The following is a 24,763-nucleotide window of genomic DNA, read 5'->3' on the forward strand; positions in this document are numbered from 1 at the left end:
TATATAGAATATGTGTCGTGTGATGCATTTGCACTATTTTCTTAGCTAAAGGCGTGTTCACTAGTACTCCATGTAGCAATAAGTGCTCTAGTGAAACCTACGTCTGTGAGTTGTTTGCCTTGATACAATGTTAAACACATATAAATGGTTGATGTCGTATATCTCAAGAATGGTAGGTGTTACAGACAAATGGTTTGCATATTTTGAATCAGCATGTTTCAATTGTCTTAGAACGCATGTTGGATACCAAGATATCCGCCGATTTTTTTTTGTTAATCAGTGTAATTTGTCAAAGCTTACTTATGTACAAACTACACATTTTACTGTAACCCGCAGTTGTTGGGAACGTGACAACTTTCCTAAGCACAACGCATATTATGCAGAAGAGTAACATGTTTGTTATGAAACACGAATGACGTGAAAAGTGGGATATGTATGTTACGACATACGAATCAACTTGTGAGAATGTTTGTTTTAAGCGTCAACTTCACGTTACAATTACTTGATCACAACTTGACGTATTACAATGTAACAAACGCCAATCTTAATGATTTCCTCCGTACTTTCAAATGAGCTGAAAATAAAATCGGGTTTTCATTAAAAAAAATAAGTTTGTGTTGAAAGCCGGATTTCCTTACGTAGTTGAACGTATTGTGTCCATTAATTTCATGAGCCCCTCTCATACCTATATATCTGCGAAAGCAGTTTTTCAATATTTATTGTTGTTTACGAAATATTTCCGGTGGTAATTTTAGGTGACTCACCCGACTAGTGTTTCTTGTTTACACGCTAATTTTCTCATGTCAACAAGACGTGACTAAGCTACGTCAAAAAGACGTGAGAAATTTCAATATGACGCTACATAACGGAAAAAGTTATTTCATAAAATTCCTACCGATTTAATGACACGATATAGACTGAACGGAAAGGTCGATTTCATAAGCTGCATTCTTTACTCTGCAAGCAGGACATTCTGAAATTCAATAAGGAGGTTCCAGAAATCCTCTTACACGTGTTCTGCTGACAGCGGAGGGAGGGGGTGGTAGAGTGGGGAATCGACATTTCAGCCAGGGAGATCCGCTGACATATATTCCGCACTGTCTCTTACGATTCCTAGGATGCTGTAGACTTGGAAAATTCTTTCCACTTGTGAAATGTAGTATCTTTGTTCGGCGAGATTATTTGAGTTTCCAATGCGAAGTGTGCTGATTTGTTTCTTGTCAGTGTTGCCAAATAAATTGAATTCAGTTTTTGTTACCATTTGACGTGGTTAACCGCGACGAAGAGGTTGCTGTACCTACCTCCGTGGGGGATTGGTTAGCACAGTTAAACGGTGAGAATGTCTTCAAGCTCACTAGGATAGGGATTCGAACCACTGTGCAATGTGTCTTCACTGATATTCGAATCAAGGATTCCTCCGTTACAATCCGACAACGTTATCCACTACTCTATCTGGAAGACCTAACCTAACCAAGATGAGGAATGAAGAAGTACAGCGCATACGTGGCGCTACGACGACAGAGGTACCGGGTTCGAATCCCTACCTGGGCTGGATGTCTTTGTGAGTGTCCCTTCATCAGTTTCATCATATCATCACCCATTCTCATCTTTTTGATTCGCCAAAGTGGAGAGAAAAATAAACCAAATCAACAACAACGAAGATGCTGCATTGGGTGATTTTGATAAAGGAACACTTACGCCCAGTCCGGGACACGAGCCGGAATCTTGTTACTGAAGATTCGCTTTTTGACAGAACGTTGTCGTTTGATTTTTGTTATTTAGCGTCGCTTTTTTTCGACTTTTGACTAATCGCGAAGGTGAGGGTGTGTGACGATATGATAAAACTGATTAAGGGGCACTCACAAAGAACACCCATACCAGGACTCGAAACCTGACCCCTCGCGTCATAGCGGAGTGTGATGAGCACTCCACCACCTAGGTTGGCAAGAGGTGGACCAAAATGCCACAACATATTTTGGGTTTGTATTTCACTTCTATCAATGTCAAACTGTCAGTGTTCGTAAAGTTACTTTTTTAAAAGTAACTGGGCTTCAGTTACTCACTTGAAAAAGTAATTCAGTTACAGTTACTGATACTTGAAAAACTATATCTTACTTTTACAGCTACTTTCTGCTGTAAATGTTTTTGCAAATTACACACAATGTTCATTAATTGAAATGAAATTAATATGTGAAGACTCACATGGCGTTTTATTTATGCTTGTTTATAAATAAAAATGTATCAAGGAGTCCGCTGTTATTGAATGATCATAAATGTTATTTTACTTTCTCTATGTATATGCATATATACGGTAAAGACTTTCTCCTGTTAGACAAGAAAGTTCATTGGCTTATAATTAATAACTTTTTACTAGAAAAGTAAATGTAATATTCAGTTCTTAAAAGTAAACAAAGATCACACTCGCAAATGTAAAGAACAAAAGTATTCTATCAAATAGTTACGAAGTGTACTTTTGATTTCTTATTAATGAAATCTGAAATCAATTTTTTCATGAACATTTTTCCATGGTCCAAAAGTCCCGGAACGGTCAAATATCGTGAGAAATACACATCCAATCGGAAAACGAAAAAATACGTGTTTAATAAGTGAAAGAAAGCTATTCAATGATATCACACTTGATTCCCCACCCCCGCCCCCTGGGGGTGGGGCGGGGGGCAACTGTGAAATTTGAAATGGAAACGCTCATTTTGTATTGTAGAATCGGATTCTATGTAAGAAGATAACCGGGTTTCGGTACTACATTTCGCGTAACCCAGGAACAACGACGTGGACGTAGCAGTATTTTGTTCCCATCGGAGTGCTTGTTTTAGGTGAGTCCCCTCGCCTCTCACCATTCGGTGTTCTCGGCAACCTCAATTCATTTCCTGCTCAAATTGGTATCCCCCTCCCTTTCTTGGCACAGTCCCAACCGAAGATACACATCATTGGAAACATTCTGTAACATCTCCAAGCTAATTGCATTTGACACTGTACGAATTCTGTCTTTCAATTCCTCGATATCGTTGGGTTTCGTTTCAAAAGCTTTGCTTTTCAAGTATTCCCAGTAGAAGAAATCGAGAGGTGTCAAATCGGGTGACCTCGGTAGCCACTCTATGGTGCCCCTTCTACCAATCCACCTGTCAGGGAAAACGTTGTTCAGCACATTGCGAACAATTAAAGCAAAATGAACTTGAGCTCCATCTTGTTGATACCAAACATTCGCGAATGCATCCACAACGATAGTTTGTATTTCAGGTATTATCCCATTGGTCAACAAATTTACGTACTTTGCAGATGTCAAATTGCCATCAATGAAGTATGGCCCGATAAAATAATTACACAATATTCCAGTCCAAACGTTAACTTTTTGCGGGTACTGTGTACGATGCTCCCTCATCCAGTGGAGATTCTCTGTGGCCCAATACCTCATGTTATGCCCGTTGACAGATCCGCTCAACTCAAAGGTAGCTTCATCGGAGAAACAAGTCCACCACAGAAATCGATTATTTCTCTCCAATCGTAGCGTCATTTGCTCGCAGTATTCAAGTTTACAATCATAGTCGTCTCCGATGAGTTCTTGCACTAGTTTTATTTTGTACGGATGATACCGATACGACTTCACAATTCTAATGATAGATGTGTTACTTACTTCGGTTTGTTGAGCTACTTTTCGACTCGAAGTATGGGCGTTTTCTTGGAAATGCATTAGAACTTCCAATCCAAAGATTTCTCGTCGTTTGTAGCAGTTTTAGGTCTTCCACATCGTGGTTCATCCCTGACTGCTCCAGCTCTTTCGAAGCGATCAACGGTTCGATAAACAGTAGATTTTGAAATAGATGCACGATTCGGGAACGTATCGTTGAATAAATGCGCAACGTCTCCGTATGATCGTTCCCTATCACTAAACCCCCGCATCATGAGAACTGTTATCCTTTCCCTCTTAGACAATGCCATCGTTGACAGAATACGAACAGTAATGGATTTTCTATTCTTTCGTAGATCTATTAATACTCCAGTACGATTACCCCCTCCCCCCTTCGTGAGTTGCAAAGAATGCACACAGGGTTACTGGAACTAAATTTGACCGCCCACTTTCACAAGCACGGGACCTTCACCGCGGTAGATTACACGCAGCTCCTCAGGCCGAACCGACCTGGTGGCACGATGAGTAAACCCACGGTGTGTGTATCGTTGTTGGTTGGGAACTGCTCACTCAGCGAACTGCCGACGCACATCAGGGTAATCGCATGCCCGCATAAAGTCACCAGATGGCAGACCAGTAGCCTTCGAGCGGCCATATGGGAGCGCGGAAGAAAAATAAATCGGGCCGTGACTTAAACCAGTGGTTTCCAACTTCAAAAGGTCCGAGGGCCAAAATTATATCCAGCAGTTGATAGGCGGGCCGCAATTATTTTTTTTTTTTGGGGGGGATTAAAAATTACAAAAATTGTAAGTAGTGAACTGAAAATGTAGTACTTTCGCATGACCTAAATTTATAAAATGAGGCAATAAAACAATGGAATTACAAATCAAAATTGTATGATTACAATTTATTTCACAAAAACCCAATACTTATTGATGAATTGAAAGAAATTAAAGACACACCATACAAATAAGAATCCTTCATAGTAAGTGTTCAATGTGAAAATTGAGCCCGATATGCTTCTTTTATTAAAGTTGTATTTGAATTTCTGTATTTAAAAGTCTCAGAAGGTGAAGCAGTGAAGAATCTGTCAGTTTGCTTCCGTAGCAGTTCTTGATGAACTTCATAGAAGAAAAAAACACTTTCACAAGTGTATGTGCTGCCGAACATCGATGTCATTCTTTGCCCAAAACTACGAAGGTTTGGAAAGCGTTCTTTTGAAAGGTATTTGAAAAACTCTGGCCCCTTTTCTTGCCTAGTTTGAAGGAACACATCGCCTTGCAAATCACGCAATTGAAGTTGGAGAGAAGCTATTTTAATTTTCAATCTTACGTTTTTTGGAGATATTGCTCATTTCGATATTTGCACAAACTTTAACAATCAGTCACAATACAATCCGATTTGGAACACTGGAAATCTCTTCGTAATTCGTGCGTAGTAAAACAGATCTCTATAGCGTCTCTCTGCAGTTTGTTTCTGAACACAAAGAGTGCAGCCTTCTATAGCCCTTTCTTTCTTGCTCTGTTTCGGATTTAAGATTATTTGTTTTAATTGGGATTAAACATACCCTTCCGATTGACAGATGAAAGATAGCTATGAACCTGCACACTGGACCCCCATAGGTACGTTTGCTTTGAGTTGGTGTTTTAAGTCCACTTTATGCACAGTAAGGCTAATCGGGACTGGACCTACAGTTTAAAGTGGAATCCGAACCACTTGTGCCTCCACCGGGTATCGAACCCGAGACCCCTTGATTACAAGGCAATGACGCTACCACTGCGCCATGGGAGAGGCCCCCCATAGGTACGTGGTACACCATGCATCAAGTAATTTTAATTATTAGAATACTAGAATATAAAGTTCACTGGATAGGATTGGATGACAGTTTATTTAACAAAACTTCAATTTAGTATTAGAACAATAATATTATATATACATAAACTGTCATTAATAATTATAACCTCAACGATACCATTAATATATAAATCAAGATATAATTTTCAATAGTTATCCTTAACTAATAATTGGCTTTCTCTCCTTGTGCTGACTATTTAATTGGTCTCATTATTCATCCATGTTCAAATGATTGCCTAAGAGAATATTTCTATGTTAAATTTCCCCCTTTTCCTACTTGTCTGTAATGACGATCACTCGGTAAAGATCAACAAGCAAATTAATATCATACTACGAACTACTCTACAAAATTAAATAAAATACTATTAAACTATTTCTCTACTAAAGAAATGAAATTAAACCATCACCACTACGTTCGTCTAAGTCCCCTGTTGACCTCTCCCGTCACGTCGAGTGCCCTGTTGGATTGTGATGTTGAACGTGTGCCAGCTGGAAGTGGAGTGTGGAGTGTGTCGGTTTAGGATTCTTACATCGAACCGGCAAACTGAATGACGTAATCAGTGCCATCTATTGGCTTTTACCTTCTTTCATTCAGAGAGAGAGAGAAACCAAAATCTTACACAGGCTATAAACTGCCCTCCCCCAATACATGAACATTACCTGTGGAGGATTTTAACATATATATCTAGAACAATATTGATCGCTTACAATAAACAAAATAACACAATTAGATACTATAGTTGCTTCTCACAAATATCCTTCAATGTCCTTAGGATTCCTTTTTCATTAGATGTTGATTGTCGACATATCTGTACCATTGAGGAATACCTGTCAATACAAAACAACCAACAGTATCTCAACTCACATTTTACAACACATTCAAGAATATATATATATATATGATGATTATGAACATGAAAAAACACCATTGTTTGACTGACTCACTTCCTGGACACTCTATACAGTTTTATCTGATCAATATGACAACGTTTTTCAATAGATGGATTTTCCACCTTCTCTAACAATACAGAAACTGGGGTTAAAAACTTCTTGATTACATATGGACCCTCATACAGCATACTTAATGACCTTGTAATACCATCCAGCAATGATGCTTTAGGATGAGTCCTTACAACTACTTTATCATTGATTTGATACGTCACATTACTGTATTTTTTCTTGTAACCTTTTTCACGTTTATGCCACTCACTTTTCATTTTTTCTAATGCACGACACCATTTTATTTGATTACCTTGGGTAAAATCTAACATTTCATTATCAGTCAATTGCCAATTTTGCAACAATGGATCAAAAAGTTTCCTTCCTAAGAAGAGTTCTGCAGTGGTACAATCTATTGATTGATGATTAGTGTTATTGAAACAATATTGTAAATGATACAAATATTTTGACCACGTCGATTGGTTGGTGGAACAAAAACATCTTAGAGCTTGTTTCAGATTTCTAATCATTCTTTCACACAAGTTTGCTTTTGGATTCCATGGACTAATTGTAATATGTTTGCAACCAATACCATACAGAAATTCACTGAATAACTCAGAAGTATAATAACTAGCGTTATCTGAACAAAATTGAGAAAAATATCCAAAATTTGAACAATATCTTTGCAAATGTTGAATTATTATTTTCGACGAAACTTGTCGTAATGCTTGATACCAAACATATCTACTAGCATTATCTACTACTACTATTACATACTTAAAACCATTTGAATTTGGCAAAGGTCCCAAAATATCACAACTCACTCTCTGTAAGGGATGCTTAATGATTTCTGATGACAAAACACCCATTGGAGTTTTATTTCTTTCCTTAGCTAATTGACACAATTCACAGCTTGTTACTCTATCCTTTACAACATCGACCATATTTTCCCAAGTAAAATTTCTTTGAAGTTTTTCAAAGTTTTGGACCAATTTGAATGTCCTCCACCTATGGCATTGGTGTGATAATATTGAATTAACGGTTCAATTACGTGTTTGGGGACTAGTACCTTGAATGGCTGTCCTTTATTTCTAGTTTTCTTGTATACAATTCCATTACGCACACAATAATTAGGAACTTGTTCATTGGCCTTGATTTTGTTCTTTATGACCTTTATCTCATCATCTTTATCTTGCTCACATAAAATGGAATTTAACAATGTAGGAAAACCCCATAAATTCAAACAAACAGAATCAATTTCAGATTTATCTAAATCATCGGTATCGTACTGAGAATGATCATACATTCTTGAAAGAAAATCTGCGATTACATTACTGGATGATGGAATATGATGTAAATCGAAACTAAATGAAGAAATAAATTCAACCCACCTTGCAAATTTACTATATTTCTTCGCTCTCTTCAACATGTGAAATAAGGCCATATTATCTACTCTAATGGTAAATCTTTTACATTGCAAAAAACATTTGAATTTCTCTAATGCTTGAACTAGACTGGTTAATTCTAGTTCATATATTGTTTTATTACGTTCTGTCTCCTTTAATCTCCTTGAAAAGAAATATACTGGCTTTAGTTTACCTGAATCATCTTCTTGCATTAGACAAGCACCATAGGCTTTCAATGAACTGTCACATTCAAGAACGAATTTTTTTGAAAAATCAGGGAGAGCTAGGAATACATGCTCAAGAAATTTACCTTTTATTTCTCTGAAGGCATTTTCATGAAATTCAGTCCAACGAAATTTATTCTTCGGGCTTCTAAGTTCATTTAATGGTCCTATTATTAGAGCATATTCTGGGATAAATGAACTATAATAATTAAGTACGCCTAAAATTCGCATTAATGATCTACGATTTTTAGGTCGAGGAAGACATTGAATCGCTTTGATTCTTTCAGAATCAATATGCATTTGCTTGTCTTTAATTACATAACCAAGAAATTTTATTTCTTTCAACATAAATTTACTTTTGAATTTGGAAATTGTAACACCATATTTTTTGAGTCTATCTAACACAATACGTATGTGTTCAAGATGTTCATTTTCATTTTTTGAAACAATGACTATATCATCGCAAAAATATTCCAACAATTTTACCCCGTAAATCTCCCAACATTATTTGCATCATGCGTGCTAGACAAGCACTCCCAATTGAGATTCCAAAGGGTACGGATTTAAATCTATAACTTGCTGTTGATGTTGAGAATGAAGTACAATCTCTAGAATCTTCACTTAATCGTACCTGATGATACGCCTTTCTAACATCTATAACCGAAAATACTGACCCTTTGCTAAGGTTACTTAACGACTCTTGCATTAAATTTGCTGGGAAACCATAAAAAATTACCTTTTCATTTAGTTTTTGGTAATTAACAACAAGCCTTTTACTATTATTCTTCCCTCGTACAACGAAACATGGAGCTGAATAAGCAGATTGTGATTTCTCAATAAGATCAAGATCTAAAAGTTCTTTTACACAATCGTCCACTTCCTTTTGTTTTTCGCGTGACTGTACATAAGGTTGTTCGCGCACTGGTATTTTGTCTTTCAGATGAATCGTGTATTCAAATTCATTAAATACACCAACTTTATCAGAAAATACTTCAGGATATGAATTTAATAACATACCTAGTTCTTCCGTGTATTCATGCGATGTTCCTGGACATTGTTGGTGGTCTCGTTCATGTAGACAGACAGACGGATTATCAAGAATCGACGTATCTTCTGCCGCAATCATGTTGTAGCTACCAGCTGTTGCTCTGGAACGCCAAGGTTGCCTTCGGATGTTACTTCCTTGCGAAACTCTGTTCCTGCCACCAGACCAGCTTTGCGGAGTTGTCGATTGCCGATGTGACCTTGAACTTGAAACATCACAAACATTAGTTCCTTTACAATTACGTGTTTCCTGAAATGAATGGCTCGTATTAATAACACTGTCCGAAATCCACTTCATTTGCACCTTTTCACGAGAATACGGAAATGTAATAGTTTTGTCATGAAAATTTAATAGAAATTGTCTATCCATAATGAACTGAACTCCTATGATAAAGTCAATAGGTAAGTCTTCACACACAAATGCACTAATGGACCATGACATGTTACATAGTTTCAAACTCAAGTCAACTACTTTCTTCAACTTTAAGCTACGTCCTGCACCCAATGTTATTGTCACTTCTTGAAATCTCTCTTTTACATTACAACCTTGTCGCAGTTCATTATATAAACGTTTGTTAATCAAATTGTAAGTACTTCCCGTATCTAAACATGCACTGACACGCTTATTACTGATTTCACTATCAGCAAATACCGCAATTACATCTTGATTATTGCCATCAGTTCTTTTCACTACTGGTAAAGCTGAATTCATAGTTTGATTATAATTACGCCAAACATTTTCTTTCCTTGGTTCATTAAATCTTGACGAAACTGGTGTAGTGCGAAATGACACTTTACTGGGAAACTGAACATTTTGTACTTTCTTCTGTTTTTCTTGTCCATAAAAATCACGTTTCACATACTGATGCCATTGCATCTTTTCTAATGTTAGCTTAAGTTTACTCAGTGAATCTGGAATTTCAGTAAACAAGAATTTTTCACTAACGTTAGGAACCAATCTGTCTACTAATAATCTAACAAATTCCGGTTCACTCCAATTGACACGTAACAGTTGGGCAGCACATTTCCTGTCTTTCAAAAATTGAAGTGCATCCTCATCTTCCTTTTGTTTACAAAGCACGAATTCTTGGAGCAATTCATTTCTACCTAATGATGTTACATATCTATCTAACAAGTATTCAACCATGTTACTCCACGTTTTTCCTTCAATAATGAATTGCAACCAACTTTCTATCAATTGATGATTAACTTTAGGCGTTACTGCAATGAGTATATTACGCAGTGGAAATAGATTCAAGTCAATGATTTGTTGTAATTTAAACATAAATTCAAAAATTGATCTGGCGTTTAGATTATGCATTAGTGGAAGATGTATTATCATATTATTCAGTGTGTCATGAGCTATTTTATTTGACACCTTTTGCAAAGCATTTCCTTCAAATACACATGGCATATTTCCTAATACATTACTTTCACGATTATCATTCAAAGGTGTACTACTCACATTATCCTGCCCAAGATCAATTAAATCAGTTACAGTTTTTACTTGAGTTTCCTTATTGTAACATTCCATTTGTTCGATTCTACCACTATCTAGACAAGTGAAATCTAATGGATCTTCCCCTATTGCAAATGGTCTTTGAAATGTGGACGACATTTGAGGTCGTATCCCGGGTTGCCAATCCGGCGCCCCTATCTGACTTACCGTAACAAATGGATTACTTCTCTGAAAGTTTGACATTATCTCTTTTCCATTTCTACCAATTATGATAATGAATATTACTTCTCATAGTTCTATCGAACCATGCTCTGCCTTTTATAGCCCTTTCTTTCTTGCTGTGTTTCGGATTTAAGATTATTTGTTTTAATTGGGATTAAACATACCCTTCCGATTGACAGATGAAAGATAGCTATGAACCTGCACACTGGACCCCCATAGGTACGTGGTACACCATGCATCAAGTAATTTTAATTATTAGAATACTAGAATATAAAGTTCACTGGATAGGATTGGATGACAGTTTATTTAACAAAACTTCAATTTAGTATTAGAACAATAATATTATATATACATAAACTGTCATTAATAATTATAACCTCAACGATACCATTAAGATATAAATCAAGATAATTTTCAATAGTTATCCTTAACTAATAATTGGCTTTCTCTCCTTGTGCTGACTATTTAATTGGTCTCATTATTCATCCATGTTCAAATGATTGCCTAAGAGAATATTTCTATGTTAAATTTCCCCCTTTTCCTACTTGTCTGTAATGACGATCACTCGGTAAAGATCAACAAGCAAATTAATATCATACTACGAACTACTCTACAAAATTAAATAAAATACTATTAAACTATTTCTCTACTAAAGAAATGAAATTAAACCATCACCACTACGTTCGTCTAAGTCCCCTGTTGACCTCTCCCGTCACGTCGAGTGCCCTGTTGGATTGTGATGTTGAACGTGTGCCAGCTGGAAGTGGAGTGTGGAGTGTGTCGGTTTAGGATTCTTACATCGAACCGGCAAACTGAATGACGTAATCAGTGCCATCTATTGGCTTTTACCTTCTTTCATTCAGAGAGAGAGAAACCAAAATCTTACACAGGCTATACTTCGCGGAAGCGGGCGAGTTCATTCCACATAGCGAAGGGATGGAATACATGGTGTGAAGAGAAAGTTACGTCACTTTAGATTCTTCTGAATTATCATTATTGACTGCAAAATCAATTCTACCTTTGAAATTGTCTTTCTTCACAGAGCATCCATTCCATCAGTAAAAAAAGAACGTATTTTAATAAAAATAAATAAAATTAATGTATTTTGCAAACTGGCTTCGCGGGCCGCCAGTTGGAAACCCATGACTTAAACAATGAACAATTCAGACGTTTATGCTTTTCGACTTTGGGAACGGAGAGAAGGCGATGGTGAGCGGGTAATTAAGTTCCGGTCACCACGGAGGCGAGGGGACTCACCTAAAACTAAGCACCCCGATGGGAACAAAATACTGCTACGTCCACGTCGTTGTTCCTGGGTTACGCGAAATGTAGTACCGAAACCCGGTTATCTTCTTACATAGAATCCGATTCTACAATACAAAATGAAGGTTTCCATTTCAAATTTCACAGTGGGGAATCAAGTGTGATATCATTGAATAGCTTTCTTTCACTTATTAAACACGTATTTTTTCGTTTTCCGATTTGATGTGTATTTCTCACGATATATGACCGTTCTGGGACTTTTGGACCACCCGGTATATATTTGTGTGTGGAGTCCAGAAAATCAAACATATGATAGAAATATGGCAGCTTTCAAGTTATTCATTCTAGGAAAGTGACGACGATTTGGAGGGGGCGAGGGGGGGGGGCAGTTGCCTCCCACTTTTTGTCGTTCTTTCCCCTGCACTATGCAAAATTTTATCAACCAAGAGAAGGTAAACTGCCCTTGCCCCCAGTTTTGAAACCCAATCGCCGCCACTGGAGGAACAAAAAGTGCTCTTGCCCTACAGAACTTACATTGGCACTCCTAATATTTTTCATTGTAAGCTAGGGGTTTCGGGTTCGATACATAGTGGTTCGGATCCCACTTTAAACTAAAGGTCCAGTCCCGATTAGCCTTACTGTGCATAAAGTGGACTTATAACACAAATCAACCAAACAACCAACCAATCCTAATGCTTTTCACTATTCTAGTCACCATTTTGATTTGGTGCAAAGGCGTGCAAAATAATGAAGTCAGTGTGTAGGCCGTCCACTGTCCTTCACTTCATTTTGCTTTAGTAATTTTTCTGCCACTTTTGGTAAATCGCAACGAGGATGATGGTGATGTAATTGATGAAGATACTCGGTGTCGAGACGTCGTCTATTGGTGTAGTGACGTCCGATAATTCTGGATATCGGACAGATAAAAAGAGGAATGATTGCTATAGAAACCAGATGCTCGTCTTCAGAGACAGGCCTAATAAAAGCACCTCTTTGTTTCCGAGAGCTCCCCGACCTGATACCACTCTAAATCAGACTTACTCGGAGAGAAATCATTAGAAGGAATCCAATCAAAACTTTGTTAAAACTCTATAAAGGCCCGCGATGAAAAGTACTAGAGCCCGAGTTCCGAACAATATGCAAATCTTCATAGCAGCCTGCAATGGATTCTTGTGTTCAATTACAACGTACAAGAGAATTGGAAGACAACTGGCTAGATTAGTTCATACCCTTGCTTTGTCTTATTTTATGAGGAAAAATACCGGCTTCCAATGTAGTAATCTAGTTTAAACAACTCTGACAGACTGTCCAATTATAAGACACAAGTTGGATGCTATATATATCAAAGGATGCTATATATATCAAAGGAACTGCCTTATTGTAATTCATATGACAGAGCTGTAACTTTACAATACTTGTTCGTTGAAGATCCTAATCAGAAAATTATAACACGTTTTTATTCGTACAGATAGTAGTAAATTTGTATTTCAGTTTTTTAAAAAACTAAAGTAAGCTAGAAGTTCAGGGTTAGATTTCCAGTGGGAGGCTCCAAAATTTCGGTGTTTATTCAGCATCTTGAGGACAATTGGGGAGCTACTTGGAAAGAAGAGGCGAGCTCCGGTCTCAGAGTCAGAAAACAACGGCGATGGGACTCAATGTGCTACGAAAAAGCCACTTGCGAGACCCTGGCTTTCAGAGGACCATTGATCTTAGTTTAGTTTTCATGCAAAAGTATTTCAAAAGTAATGCAAAACAAACTTTGGGTGCTTGAAACATGACAACTGTGAGATGCAATCGTATGGCGTTTTCTGCATAATCAAGACTAGATGGGAGCCTCCCGGATGGTGCAGTGGTAGCGTCGTTGCCTTGCAATCAAGGGGTTCCGTGTTCGATACCAGATGGAGGCACATAATGGTTCGAATCCCACTTTAAACTCTAGATCCAGTCCCGATTAGCCTTACTGTGCATAATGTGGACTTAAATCACGCAATCAATCAATCAAGACGAGACAATATTAAAACTATATTTTTTACATATACATATGTACAGTCACGGACACTGCCGGCTTGTAACTATTCCATTGAATGTCAATGTATTCATTACAAGCCGGCAGTGTCCGTGACTGTACGTACACCCACACATACACACACACACATTACATAAATATTAGACGATATTTCAAAATACTTTTAATTTCCAGTCGTTTTCCATGTAGAATATTCTAGAAATTAATGGCTCAAATTAGAGTATTTCTTTTATGAGAATGGAAATTTTGGTAGAGAAAAACGGGTAATAAATTATCGCAAGGTCGAAATTCATGACTAAGTCATTCTTATAAATGGTTTATGGTCAATAAGGATCATGTGCAGCACTGATGACTTTAAGGATGGCAATTGTGTGGATGAAGTAAAAAGAGTTACTTTTAAGAGACATATGACTCTGGTTAACAACGCTGCCAAGCAGAACTTTGTCAGCAGACAGAGAGAACATGTGCCCAGGTACTGACTGTCCAATCGCATACGGACAGTTCGGATTCAGTGACTTTTGAGACAGCCTGCATTGATGCAAAAATTGAATATGTTAATCAGTTCAATCACCATCGTGCAATACAACGGTTCTAAAGATGGAATAGAAACTAACTAACTAAATCTCTAGCCTTCTTAAACCCGAAGGCTCATGGCTGCAGCAACACAGGCCTTCCATCTGTCTCTATCCTGAGCGAGATCTATATACTCTTTTCCATCCCTACCAATTTCATTTAGGTCCATGTCAACATTATCCCTCCATTTTACATCAATATGGAATAGAGCGGGGAAATAATAATTTATAGTTTTTAAAAAAATATTGCCCTTGTGTTGAGGGGATACGTGCATCTGATTTGGCCGGGAAGTAGCGTGATTTCAGCCCCTACACGAGTACGCATTCGGTCGGCACTGACTAAATGAAGGCATTGTACTTCATTGATTAATTTGGTTTATTCTGCTTCGCTTTTCTGCCACTTTGTCTAATCACGATGATGAGGATGAGTGATGAAATTGATGAATGGACACTCCCCATGGTGTCTTATCACGCTGTGCTAATCACTCTGTCACGCAGGCTCTGTACTTCATCACTCCATTCCTCATTATTGTGAGTCTTTGCTGTAGAGTAATGGCTAACGTTGCCGAATTGTAATTGATCCCCTGTCTGAGTGAGCTTTTAAATACATTCTCGCCGTCTCGATTAGTCCGATGTAAAATGATCAAAATAGATTGATGAGTTACGTCATACACTTACTATAGGAGCATCAGGTTTCCAACGCTCAAGCCTTCCTATTGAAAGTTGAGAATTACCTGAACATACACATTAGAACTTTGTTCTTCTCCTCCCACATGCATCCTGTTACTCTCTAGAATTCCAGGTTGTATTTACGATCAAGTTTCCAGGAACGCTTACCATGCGTGCCTTGAATTTTTGGAGTAGAGTCTCTGCCTGGATGGTAACCGTATATCTCTAATGGAAAGATTGTCTTGAGTGCATTGCAGCCGTTGCTATAGAAACTGTACGTAGCAGATATGAAGCAAAGAGGAGAGGTGATCTCAAGGATGGGACGAGATCATCAGCGAATTTTCTCCAAGAGTCTCTATCTTGGCATTCTTTCGATTATAAGACTCTAGTCTTCCAGGACCCAAAGGATTGTTAATCTACATATCTTTAAATCTTTTGATTTACGAATTGGTATTGCGTGCGAAAGCGAAATATTGTCCTTGGAATAGGTACAGGTGGGAATAGCTACTACAAACAGTGATCAACCTTTTCTTAACTTCACACGTCCTTTCCTCTTGTACAAATGTTTATTGTTATCTTTTAATCTCTATAACTTGGTTTCTGTGTTTAGTCAATATTTAAACCTATCACTAATGATGTCACAGAATAGTGACTGACCTGTATGTACATATCTTGCATGAGCTGTTGCCATGGGAACTACGACTGTGTTTTGTCCTGAGTTCGGGTTTGGAGTTTTAGAAAGTGGTTATGCTAAATGGTGTAGGTCTCGTGCAATCAAGCCCTAATATTAGCGTTTATATAGAGAGCAAAGAAACATCCTTGTGTCACAGGCGGATTCAATTAACAATAACGTTCCTTCTCAAATCTTGGGAAAATAATCGTCATCCATGTAATAAATTGTTTGAAATACAAAAAAATGGACTGAAGCCGATGTTATGAATCCACAAACAACCTCATATTTCTTTGTATACTGCCACTACATAGACCCAGAGCTTCTAACCAAGACTTTCACTCTCCTACATCCTTGGATTTATCAACTTGACATACCATTATGTATACAATGTATAATACATTTCAGGGATCTAGGACTACATGCACTACACAGAGAAAAATGGCCAACAGACATAATTATATACACTGACGGTATAATCAAAGGGTAGGATGTGCATATTACATCTTCGAGGGGGAAAAATACCAGCAGTTTAGATCACCTATAGATTCATCTATTTTCGCCGCGGATAGTTATGCATTATACAGAGCTTTACAATGTGGAATATCCGAAGGTTATAAAAAAAATATTTTCCTCACCACAGATGCTTTGAGTGTATTGCAGGTGCTATCTACTGCTTATCCCAAACCATGCCATCAGTCCATTTTCAATATTTTAATAATACAACAGGTCCAAATCGCTTGTAAAATAAATATAGATGTACAATTCAGCTATGTTAAAGAACGTAATATTAATGTGGCAAATGAACGAGTGGGGCATATGCCAGAGATTTACAACACACAAGTTTCAACAGATTATGGTACAGTAAAAAACAAACTCATGAATCATTGAAATGACTGGGCAAGGAACAATTCATGGTAGTGGAAAATACATATAAATGAATAGCAGAAGAAAGAAACATGGTTTTATTCATATAAACTTCCACGGCAAGTCATAGTTTTCGTGAATAGATTAAGAACAGGACACGTATGCACACCAGCACACTTAACAAGAATTCATATTGTAACTCAACAAAACTGCAAATGTGGCAATGAAAACCCCGATGCGCAACATTTATTCTTAGAATGTCCAATTTTCTCACAACAATGAATCATCCACTACAAAGGATTACATCGATTGAAAATCCCATTCCCTGTGTCACTCTCATTCCTTTTATCAAAATTATCTACTCCACTTGTCTGGCTTCTATACGGATATGAACTAAAATGTAGACTTGAAATGTAAAAAGGAATCACAATGAAACAGTGCAAAGACAAAAGAGATTTATTTATATATTTGATTGCAATCTGTGTTACTGGTGAAATGAGACAATCTATCGAACCCGGAAGATCTATATTAACAGAAACGCTGACCAAAGTCAACAGCTGTGAAAATTTGACTTTGATTTGATTTGACAAAGAACGAACAGAGATATTTCCCATACCCTGAGAGGCATCAAGTGAATGCTGCGAGTCTTCAAGTGATCATATTTTTTTGTGTTTTAGGTAAATCATGTTTTTTTACTAAATGAACGTGTCAGTTTGTAGTTATGAAACGCCTGCTTCCAGATAAGTAGAAACATAACAAGAGGGAGGTTGTTCCTGCCTTGAAGAACATCCCTAAAATACGTATACTCCCACATTTCGTAATTTTTACAAGTAAGGGGATTTAAATGTTATCGTGCAATTCCGATTTCTATGTAGTGTTGATTATACGATAACGAAATATACATATCACAGCTGCTATGGACAATGGACATAGGAGCTATTACACTCGAAATATAGATTATGTACAGTGACAGGATAGGGTTCATGCCTATACGAGGGTGTGGATAAGTTTCTGGCTTTGCTCTCTTCCCATCGTTTCAAATTCGCGATTCATATCTCATTTGAAAGTGTGTAATATGAGTATGTTATGGTGCAAAAATAATATTCCTCCCGTAATAGCTTCTATCTATTTTTCGGGTTTAAAGTAGTCATGGCTGAGACACAAGTCAGTTTCACGACGCCGGAGGTTCGGGGTGTGCTCAAATTTCTGTTCTTCCAAAGAAAGTCTGTAAAGGACATTCGCGGTGAGATGTCACAAACACCGGGAGATAACTGTGCTTCATACAGCACCATAAAAACCTGGAGAGCTCGATTCACGACTGGATATTTCAGCGTCGAAGACGAGGTCCGCAGTGGGTGCCCTTCAACAGTGACGGATCCGGCAACATGTGTTGCTGTGCATGACATGATTCTTATGGATCGGCGAATATCAGCCAAGAAGATTGCCGAGATAATGAACATCTTCCGGGAACATGTAGGATTCGTCATACATGATGTACTGGACATGAGGAAAGTTGCCCAATGAGTTCCGAAATGCTTGAACACTGATCAGAAACGGCAGAGAGTGAAGTCATCGGAGGCCATTTTGGCTCGATTTCGTGCTGGTAAAGAGGAATTTATTTGGGCAGATTAGTGACTGAGGATGAAACGTGGCTACATATCTATGATCCTGAGATCAAGGATCAGTCCGTGGAATGACGCCACAAGGGGGTCAGCCCTTACGAAGAAGTTTTGTGCACAAAAGTCATCCAAGAAGGTGTTGGCGTCAATGTTTTGGGACAGGGATGGGGGATTTTGATGCTGGACTACCTCCAGGTTTGTTCTGCCGAGGGAAATTGACGAAAGGCATCTTACGTTTACAGGACAATGCCCCCGTACACAAGACCAACATTATAATGGGTAATTCCTTTTGGGGTTTTGAATTGGTCGAACACACACCCTATTCACCTGATTAGCCCTCTCTGATTATCACCTGTTCCCACACCTGAAAAAACACCTGAAAGGACATCGATTTAGTGACATTTCTGACGGGATTGAAGCCACAGGAATCTGGTTTCAGGAGCAATCAAAGGACCTTTATTTGCAGGGGCTACAGAATTTGCAGAACAGATGTGATAAACGTGTTAGGCTTAGGGGGGAAAATGTTGAATAAATATGTAGTATCAATTATATCTGGGTAAGGCCAGGAACTTATCAGCACTACCTCGTATACTAGGTGTTTCATAAATACTTGAGGGGTTACAAATATTTATTGGGCCTCCTCGATGGCTCACTGGTAGCGTCGTTGCCTTGTAATCAAGTGGTACCGGATTCGATACCCGGTGGAGGCACATAGTGGTTCGGATCCCACTTTAAACTGTAGGTCCAGTCCCGATTAGCCTAACTATGCATAAAGTGAACTTAAAACACCAACTCAACAACAAGAACAACAACAACAACGACAAAAAATTATTGAAAGTAAAGTATTGAAGTTACGTTAATGAAACCAGTCCAGAACGAACGATTAACTGTTTTTTGTAGACCTACAAATGTTCAATGTGTGCAACACGGGTGACACGACACGCATCAACACTGTAGTCTACTCCTTGCAACACTCGCATCAACATGCACCTGTCCATAGCGTCTATCGCTGCGAGGATACGCTCCCTTAGGCCTGCGGTATCACGCCGGATCGGTGAGACGAATGCCCTGTCTTTGATGAAAACCCACAAAAAGAAGTCAAACGGTGTAGTGTCCCGTGATCTTGAGGACCAAAACATTGCACAAAGCACTGTGAGTGATGTGCGTATTTGAGTGTCACCTAGCGACAGGGATATGAACACTCAACGAAACATGCACGCACAAAGGGTTTGCGTTGATGCGTGCCGTGTCACCCGTTGGCATACATTGAACATTTGTAGGTGGTAAAAAAAACTGAGTTCCTCGTTCGTTCTGGACTGGTTTCATTAAGGAAAGTTTTATAGTTTACTTTCAATACATTTTTGTAACCCCTCAATTATTTATGAAACACCTGGTATAACAGCCTAACTTTTGGGTGAGGGTGAAGAAAAAAACCTCAAGTCTCTGGAGGTTAACAAAATTGACCTTAACTTTTAAACTTTTAGTAAGCCTGAAACTTTTTGGGGGGAAGAGTGCCCCCTTTTCTCCCCCTGATCGATGAGGCACAAAGGACTTGTCAACAAAAACAAAATGCTGTTAGCCAATGCATTACAGGAGAAACAGTAAGATGACCTTCCCCATATCTTATTCGTTAACTGTAGGAGCACAATTCGTTGGTGCAGATACCATTTTATATACAGTTAGGATTGTCCTATTGTGCATAATGTAAACATACAAGAAGCTCTGAAAAATCAAGAGATCTTTGGGGCACATACTGTAGATCTTGTCTAAGACGTACTGATTAATATAACTAGCACTGCATCAGATGTGCACATAAAGTTGCATGGTTGTTTCTCCCAAGTCTGCAGCGCGTAAATGAGCATAACTTGGAACATCCCTATTCTTCACGTCCAGCTAACACATGTGTCGCGATCTCATCACACGAATATTGTAGGTTAGAGTCCCGGCCTGGATGTATATGATCCTTTGTAAGTGTCCCTTCATCAATTTCATCCAATCGCCAATGCTCGTCTTCAGAGGCGCAACCACGAATTTTTGTCTGGGTGGTCAAGTACTAGGATAAACGTACCAATTATAATAATATAATAATTTTAATAATAATAATAATGCTAAAAATAATAATAAATATTATTTTAATAATTATAAAACATTATTATTGTTATTATTGATATGCTTTATTTTACTTCGCGAAGATGGGGATGAGTGATGATATGGTGAAATTGATGAATGAACACTCGCAAATATCCATGCACAAGCTCAGATTCGAACCCGGTACCAACATTACTAGTAGTAGTATCAAATACGTTATTACCCTCGTAAATTATGCCAAAAGGGTAGAAGTTGGTGCTAAAGCATTTGTGTTCGAACATACGATTTGAATTATTTTTTCAACACGTTCAATTTCACAATAATGGAAAACAAGCACACAAACTATTTTTGAAAGACAGAAAATGCTTGATAATTGCATTCCAATATAATTATCTTTTATATTAACATGTATAACTTTCATGCACGATATGTATCGCATATATGCAAAATGGAGCGACGTGGTCACTAAATTGTGTACGTATTCAACGTTTCTTTAATACATATTATATACAACATATATAGGCCTACATTACAAAACCAATTCATTCATCTCATAATAAATCAACAGAAAAAATTACATAAATTGTCAGCACCCCCCCCCCCCGGCGGAGTGGTTAGCACATCGCGCTACGACGTCAGGGATTCCGGTTCGAATCCTGGCCTGGGAATGGATGTTTGTGAGTGTCATTCATCAATTTCGTAACATCATCATTCATCCCCACCTTCGCAAATTAGCCAAAAGTGCCACAAGAAGCGAAGTAAAATAAAGCAAATGAATCAATATAAATTCTCTCAAATGTGCACGCTCCCTTTCCTCAAAACAATTGTTCATGCACTAAGAACAAAATCAATTAAGACGACTTATTTCTCTGTCTGGTAATTTACAACGAAGCGAAGAGACCAAGAAAATTTTACGAAAAGTATTTTTATTTACATAAAATTTGAAGTTGTGGGCGGTATTTGTCCCCTGCAGGTACACTTGGCCGTCAATGTTTGCTCCCCCTTGACCCCCCTAGAACTCATTTCGATCCAAGATTGGGGGGCAATGCCCCCTGCCCCCCTGTGGTTGCGCCACAGCACGTCTGTACGATTGGTTAAAGGGACAGAAATTTGAGGTAAATTAAGATAAATGCAAGTAGTTTCACCATGATGTGTTTGAACTGCACTGGAAGCTGGGGTTGAATTAAGTGGGAGCAATTTGTGATCACATTCAATTTATATTAATACCAGGTAATATAAATTCTCTTTGACGTTGAATGAAATGCGTGCGGTAGCCTGAGGACCGTGGTGAGATCGCCTAGGGATTGGTGGAAAATGAAAAAGAAAAAAATATATCCTCATTGAAAATTTAAAATAACAAAACAGATCGACTGAAATCGTTGATTAAAAGTATGCAAATATATAGGTGACCTACAAGGTTAAAAGATTTAAAAGCACAATTCTTGGGGATAGCCAGAAGGGGGATGTGACGGATTTGCCCGAAAATTTCATATTTTCTGCTAGAGTTCAGTTTGTTCGTTTTGCTTCTCTCGTTCAGCAGATATAAAATAATTTCTGTACGAACACGGTTTAATAATACATGGCAAAGAAGAAAAACTTGACGTTTAATCAATCTGAAATCCGACCACTATATATTTTTTAAAGCTCCAATTATAGGTTCCACTGCTCTCAGGATCTTCATAATCATGCAGCATATCTACCCCGAGGGAAGAGGACAGGGGTGGCTGCTGTGGTTTTGTTGGAAATTGAACGAACCAGCCGGCTCTTATGAGACAGAAACTAGTTTTAATTTCCACATTTGTCCTCTGATTCAATTAGTTATCGATCGACCTGCTACCTCCTGCAAGTTGAATATTAATAAAGCACTGATTTGTTTTTATTGCCGGGAGGGGGAGAATTTCTGGAAAACAAATGAAGGTCCAATCCCGAGTGCATCTGATTGCGACTAAGTCGATACTCGAATTGCACGTAAGCGTCATTAACGATCAACAGGCATTGGTGACAGTGTGGCACAGCGCACCATGGCGGCAAGGGTCCCGGGTTCGAATCCCGGGCTGGGCATAGGTGTTGATTGTGAGTGTCCCTTCATCACTTAAATCATATCACTCATCCTCATCTTAACGATTATCGAAAAGTGGCAGAAAAGCGACGTTAAATAAACAAAATCAATTAATCAACACCATCCTCATCGTCGCGATTAGTCAAGAGAGGCATAAAAGCGACGTTAAATAACAAAAAATCAAATCAAATGAACAGGTGTGTCATTCAGATGTAGTCATTAAATGATTCTTCCAATGGTGACTTTATATGTTTACGGATCACGTAGTGGGCACAGAGTATGTGGGGCCTCCCCGTTGGCGAAGTGGTACCGTCATCGCCTTGTAATCAAGGGGCCCGGGTTCGATACCTGGTTGAGACACATAGTGGTTCGGATCCCACTTTAAACTGTAGGTCCAGTCCCGATTAGCCTCTCTGTGCATAAAGTGGACTTAAAACAACAAATCAAACAAAATCAAATCAGAGTGAATGTGAAACCTCGTCAGTGGTTGAAAAGGTTACTTCACTCGAGCTATGTAACCCACAATAGCAGTATAGGGAGGGAAGGCCACCACCGACATCCTCTCACGAGGTGAGCATAATCTACGATCAGGTGACTGACAAAGCATGTGCTGTTGAAAAGTCTGCCACATTCTTCCTTGTTGGATTTCACGCGAGTAGTGTAAAAGTATATAGGATAAGGACAACAAATGAAGAGCCCATTTGATTAACAGACCCGATTTGGCTACACTTAAAACTATGTCAAGATGCCCATATGGCTCAATTGCCCCAAGTGTGCTATGTTCTCAATCCCAAGAATCCTGAATCCTAGTGTACAAATGAAGAACCCTCAATAGATTAATTTGGCTACACTTAAAATTATGTCAAGTTGTCCATATGATCCTATTGCTTACAGTGTGCTACTCTGTCAAAATCCCAAGAATCCTGAATTCTAGTGTACAAATGAAGAAGCCTCAACAGATTGATTTGGCCATGTGTGCAAAAGCTGAATCTGTGAGATTGTTGTCCATAAGCTTGTCAAAAATATGCCCCTCTTGATATTGTTTTGGCCACACTTAAAACTAAGCCAAAAATGCTCATGTAGGTGCCTCTAATAACTTACAGATCTAATACAATACAGAATTACCTTGGACAAAGGCAGGCTGCAAATTGAACTGTTACCTGTTTTCTTCCTAATCTCTGATCAGTTTTATGCCGGGGGCAGTAATTACTTAGCTCAGAAATACATCAGTCTGTCAGACAGTTTCGATCGGGAAGATTGATGCATTGCTTGCCCCGGTAATACATTATGCAGGCTTGGGGGCTTTCATATTCCATTTTGCTGGCACGCATGGGAGATAATCTACACAGAAAAATAAGCTGAAAGGGGACATTATTGATATTTCTGTCTAAGTCTAGGGAAAATTCCCTTTGCATGATAGCATGCAGGCCTGACACATGCTATTGACTCCAATTCACTGGAAGGGCATGAAACTTTAATTGATATTTCTGTGTAATAGGGAAAATTCTTACTAAAAGGACATTACCCCGTTGCATGAGAGCATGCAAACCTGACTCTAATTCCACAAGTCCATGCCCTGAAATAATATACACACACATGAGACTTTGATAATATTCACTGCACATCCAAAGTTGGACTTTGACTGTATTAGCTGATATCCAGCTCATAGCTCCTGGGTCTGATACTCTGTAGAGTGTGGGCCTAGCCCCATGGCTTATATGCCTTGTAATTAAGAGGCTCCTGGGTCTGATACTCAGCAGAGTGTGGGCCTAGTCCCATGGCTTATGTGCCTTGTAATCAAAGGCTCCCGGGTTTGAGACCTACCCGATGGTGAAGTGTTAATATTGCTGCCTTGTAATCAAGAGCTCCCGGGTCTAATACCTGGTAGAGTGTGTGGGCCTCCCTGATGGCAAAGTGTTGGTATTATTGCCTTGTAATCAAGAGGCTCCCGGGGTTGAGGCCTGGTAGAGTGTGTGAGATTGAAATACATGTGGCAGAATAATATCCCCACACGTGAGACTTTGAGAATATTCACTGCAGATTTAAAATCCAATTTTGACTGTATTTAGCTGATATCCAGCTGATAGCTCCCGGGTTTGATACCTGGTAAAGTGTGTTATACAACAGCATAATAGAGCA

The 24,763-nt window shown here is 38.5% G+C and overlaps 1 protein-coding gene across 1 annotated transcript; it reads left to right on the forward strand.

Moving 5' to 3' along the window:
• Positions 1-18,007: 18,007 nt before the first annotated feature.
• LOC145991839 (protein GVQW3-like) lies at positions 18,008-18,382 on the forward strand. Its single transcript, XM_083127882.1, has one exon. The coding sequence runs from the start codon at positions 18,008-18,010 to the stop codon at positions 18,380-18,382; it is 375 nt and encodes a 124-aa protein (XP_082984008.1).
• The last annotated feature ends 6,381 nt before the right edge of the window (positions 18,383-24,763 follow it).

The sequence above is a fragment of the Lepisma saccharinum genome, chromosome 8 (genome assembly GCF_977018435.1).
Source record: "Lepisma saccharinum chromosome 8, izLepSacc3.1, whole genome shotgun sequence".
Classification (NCBI taxonomy): Eukaryota; Metazoa; Arthropoda; class Insecta; order Zygentoma; family Lepismatidae; genus Lepisma; species Lepisma saccharinum.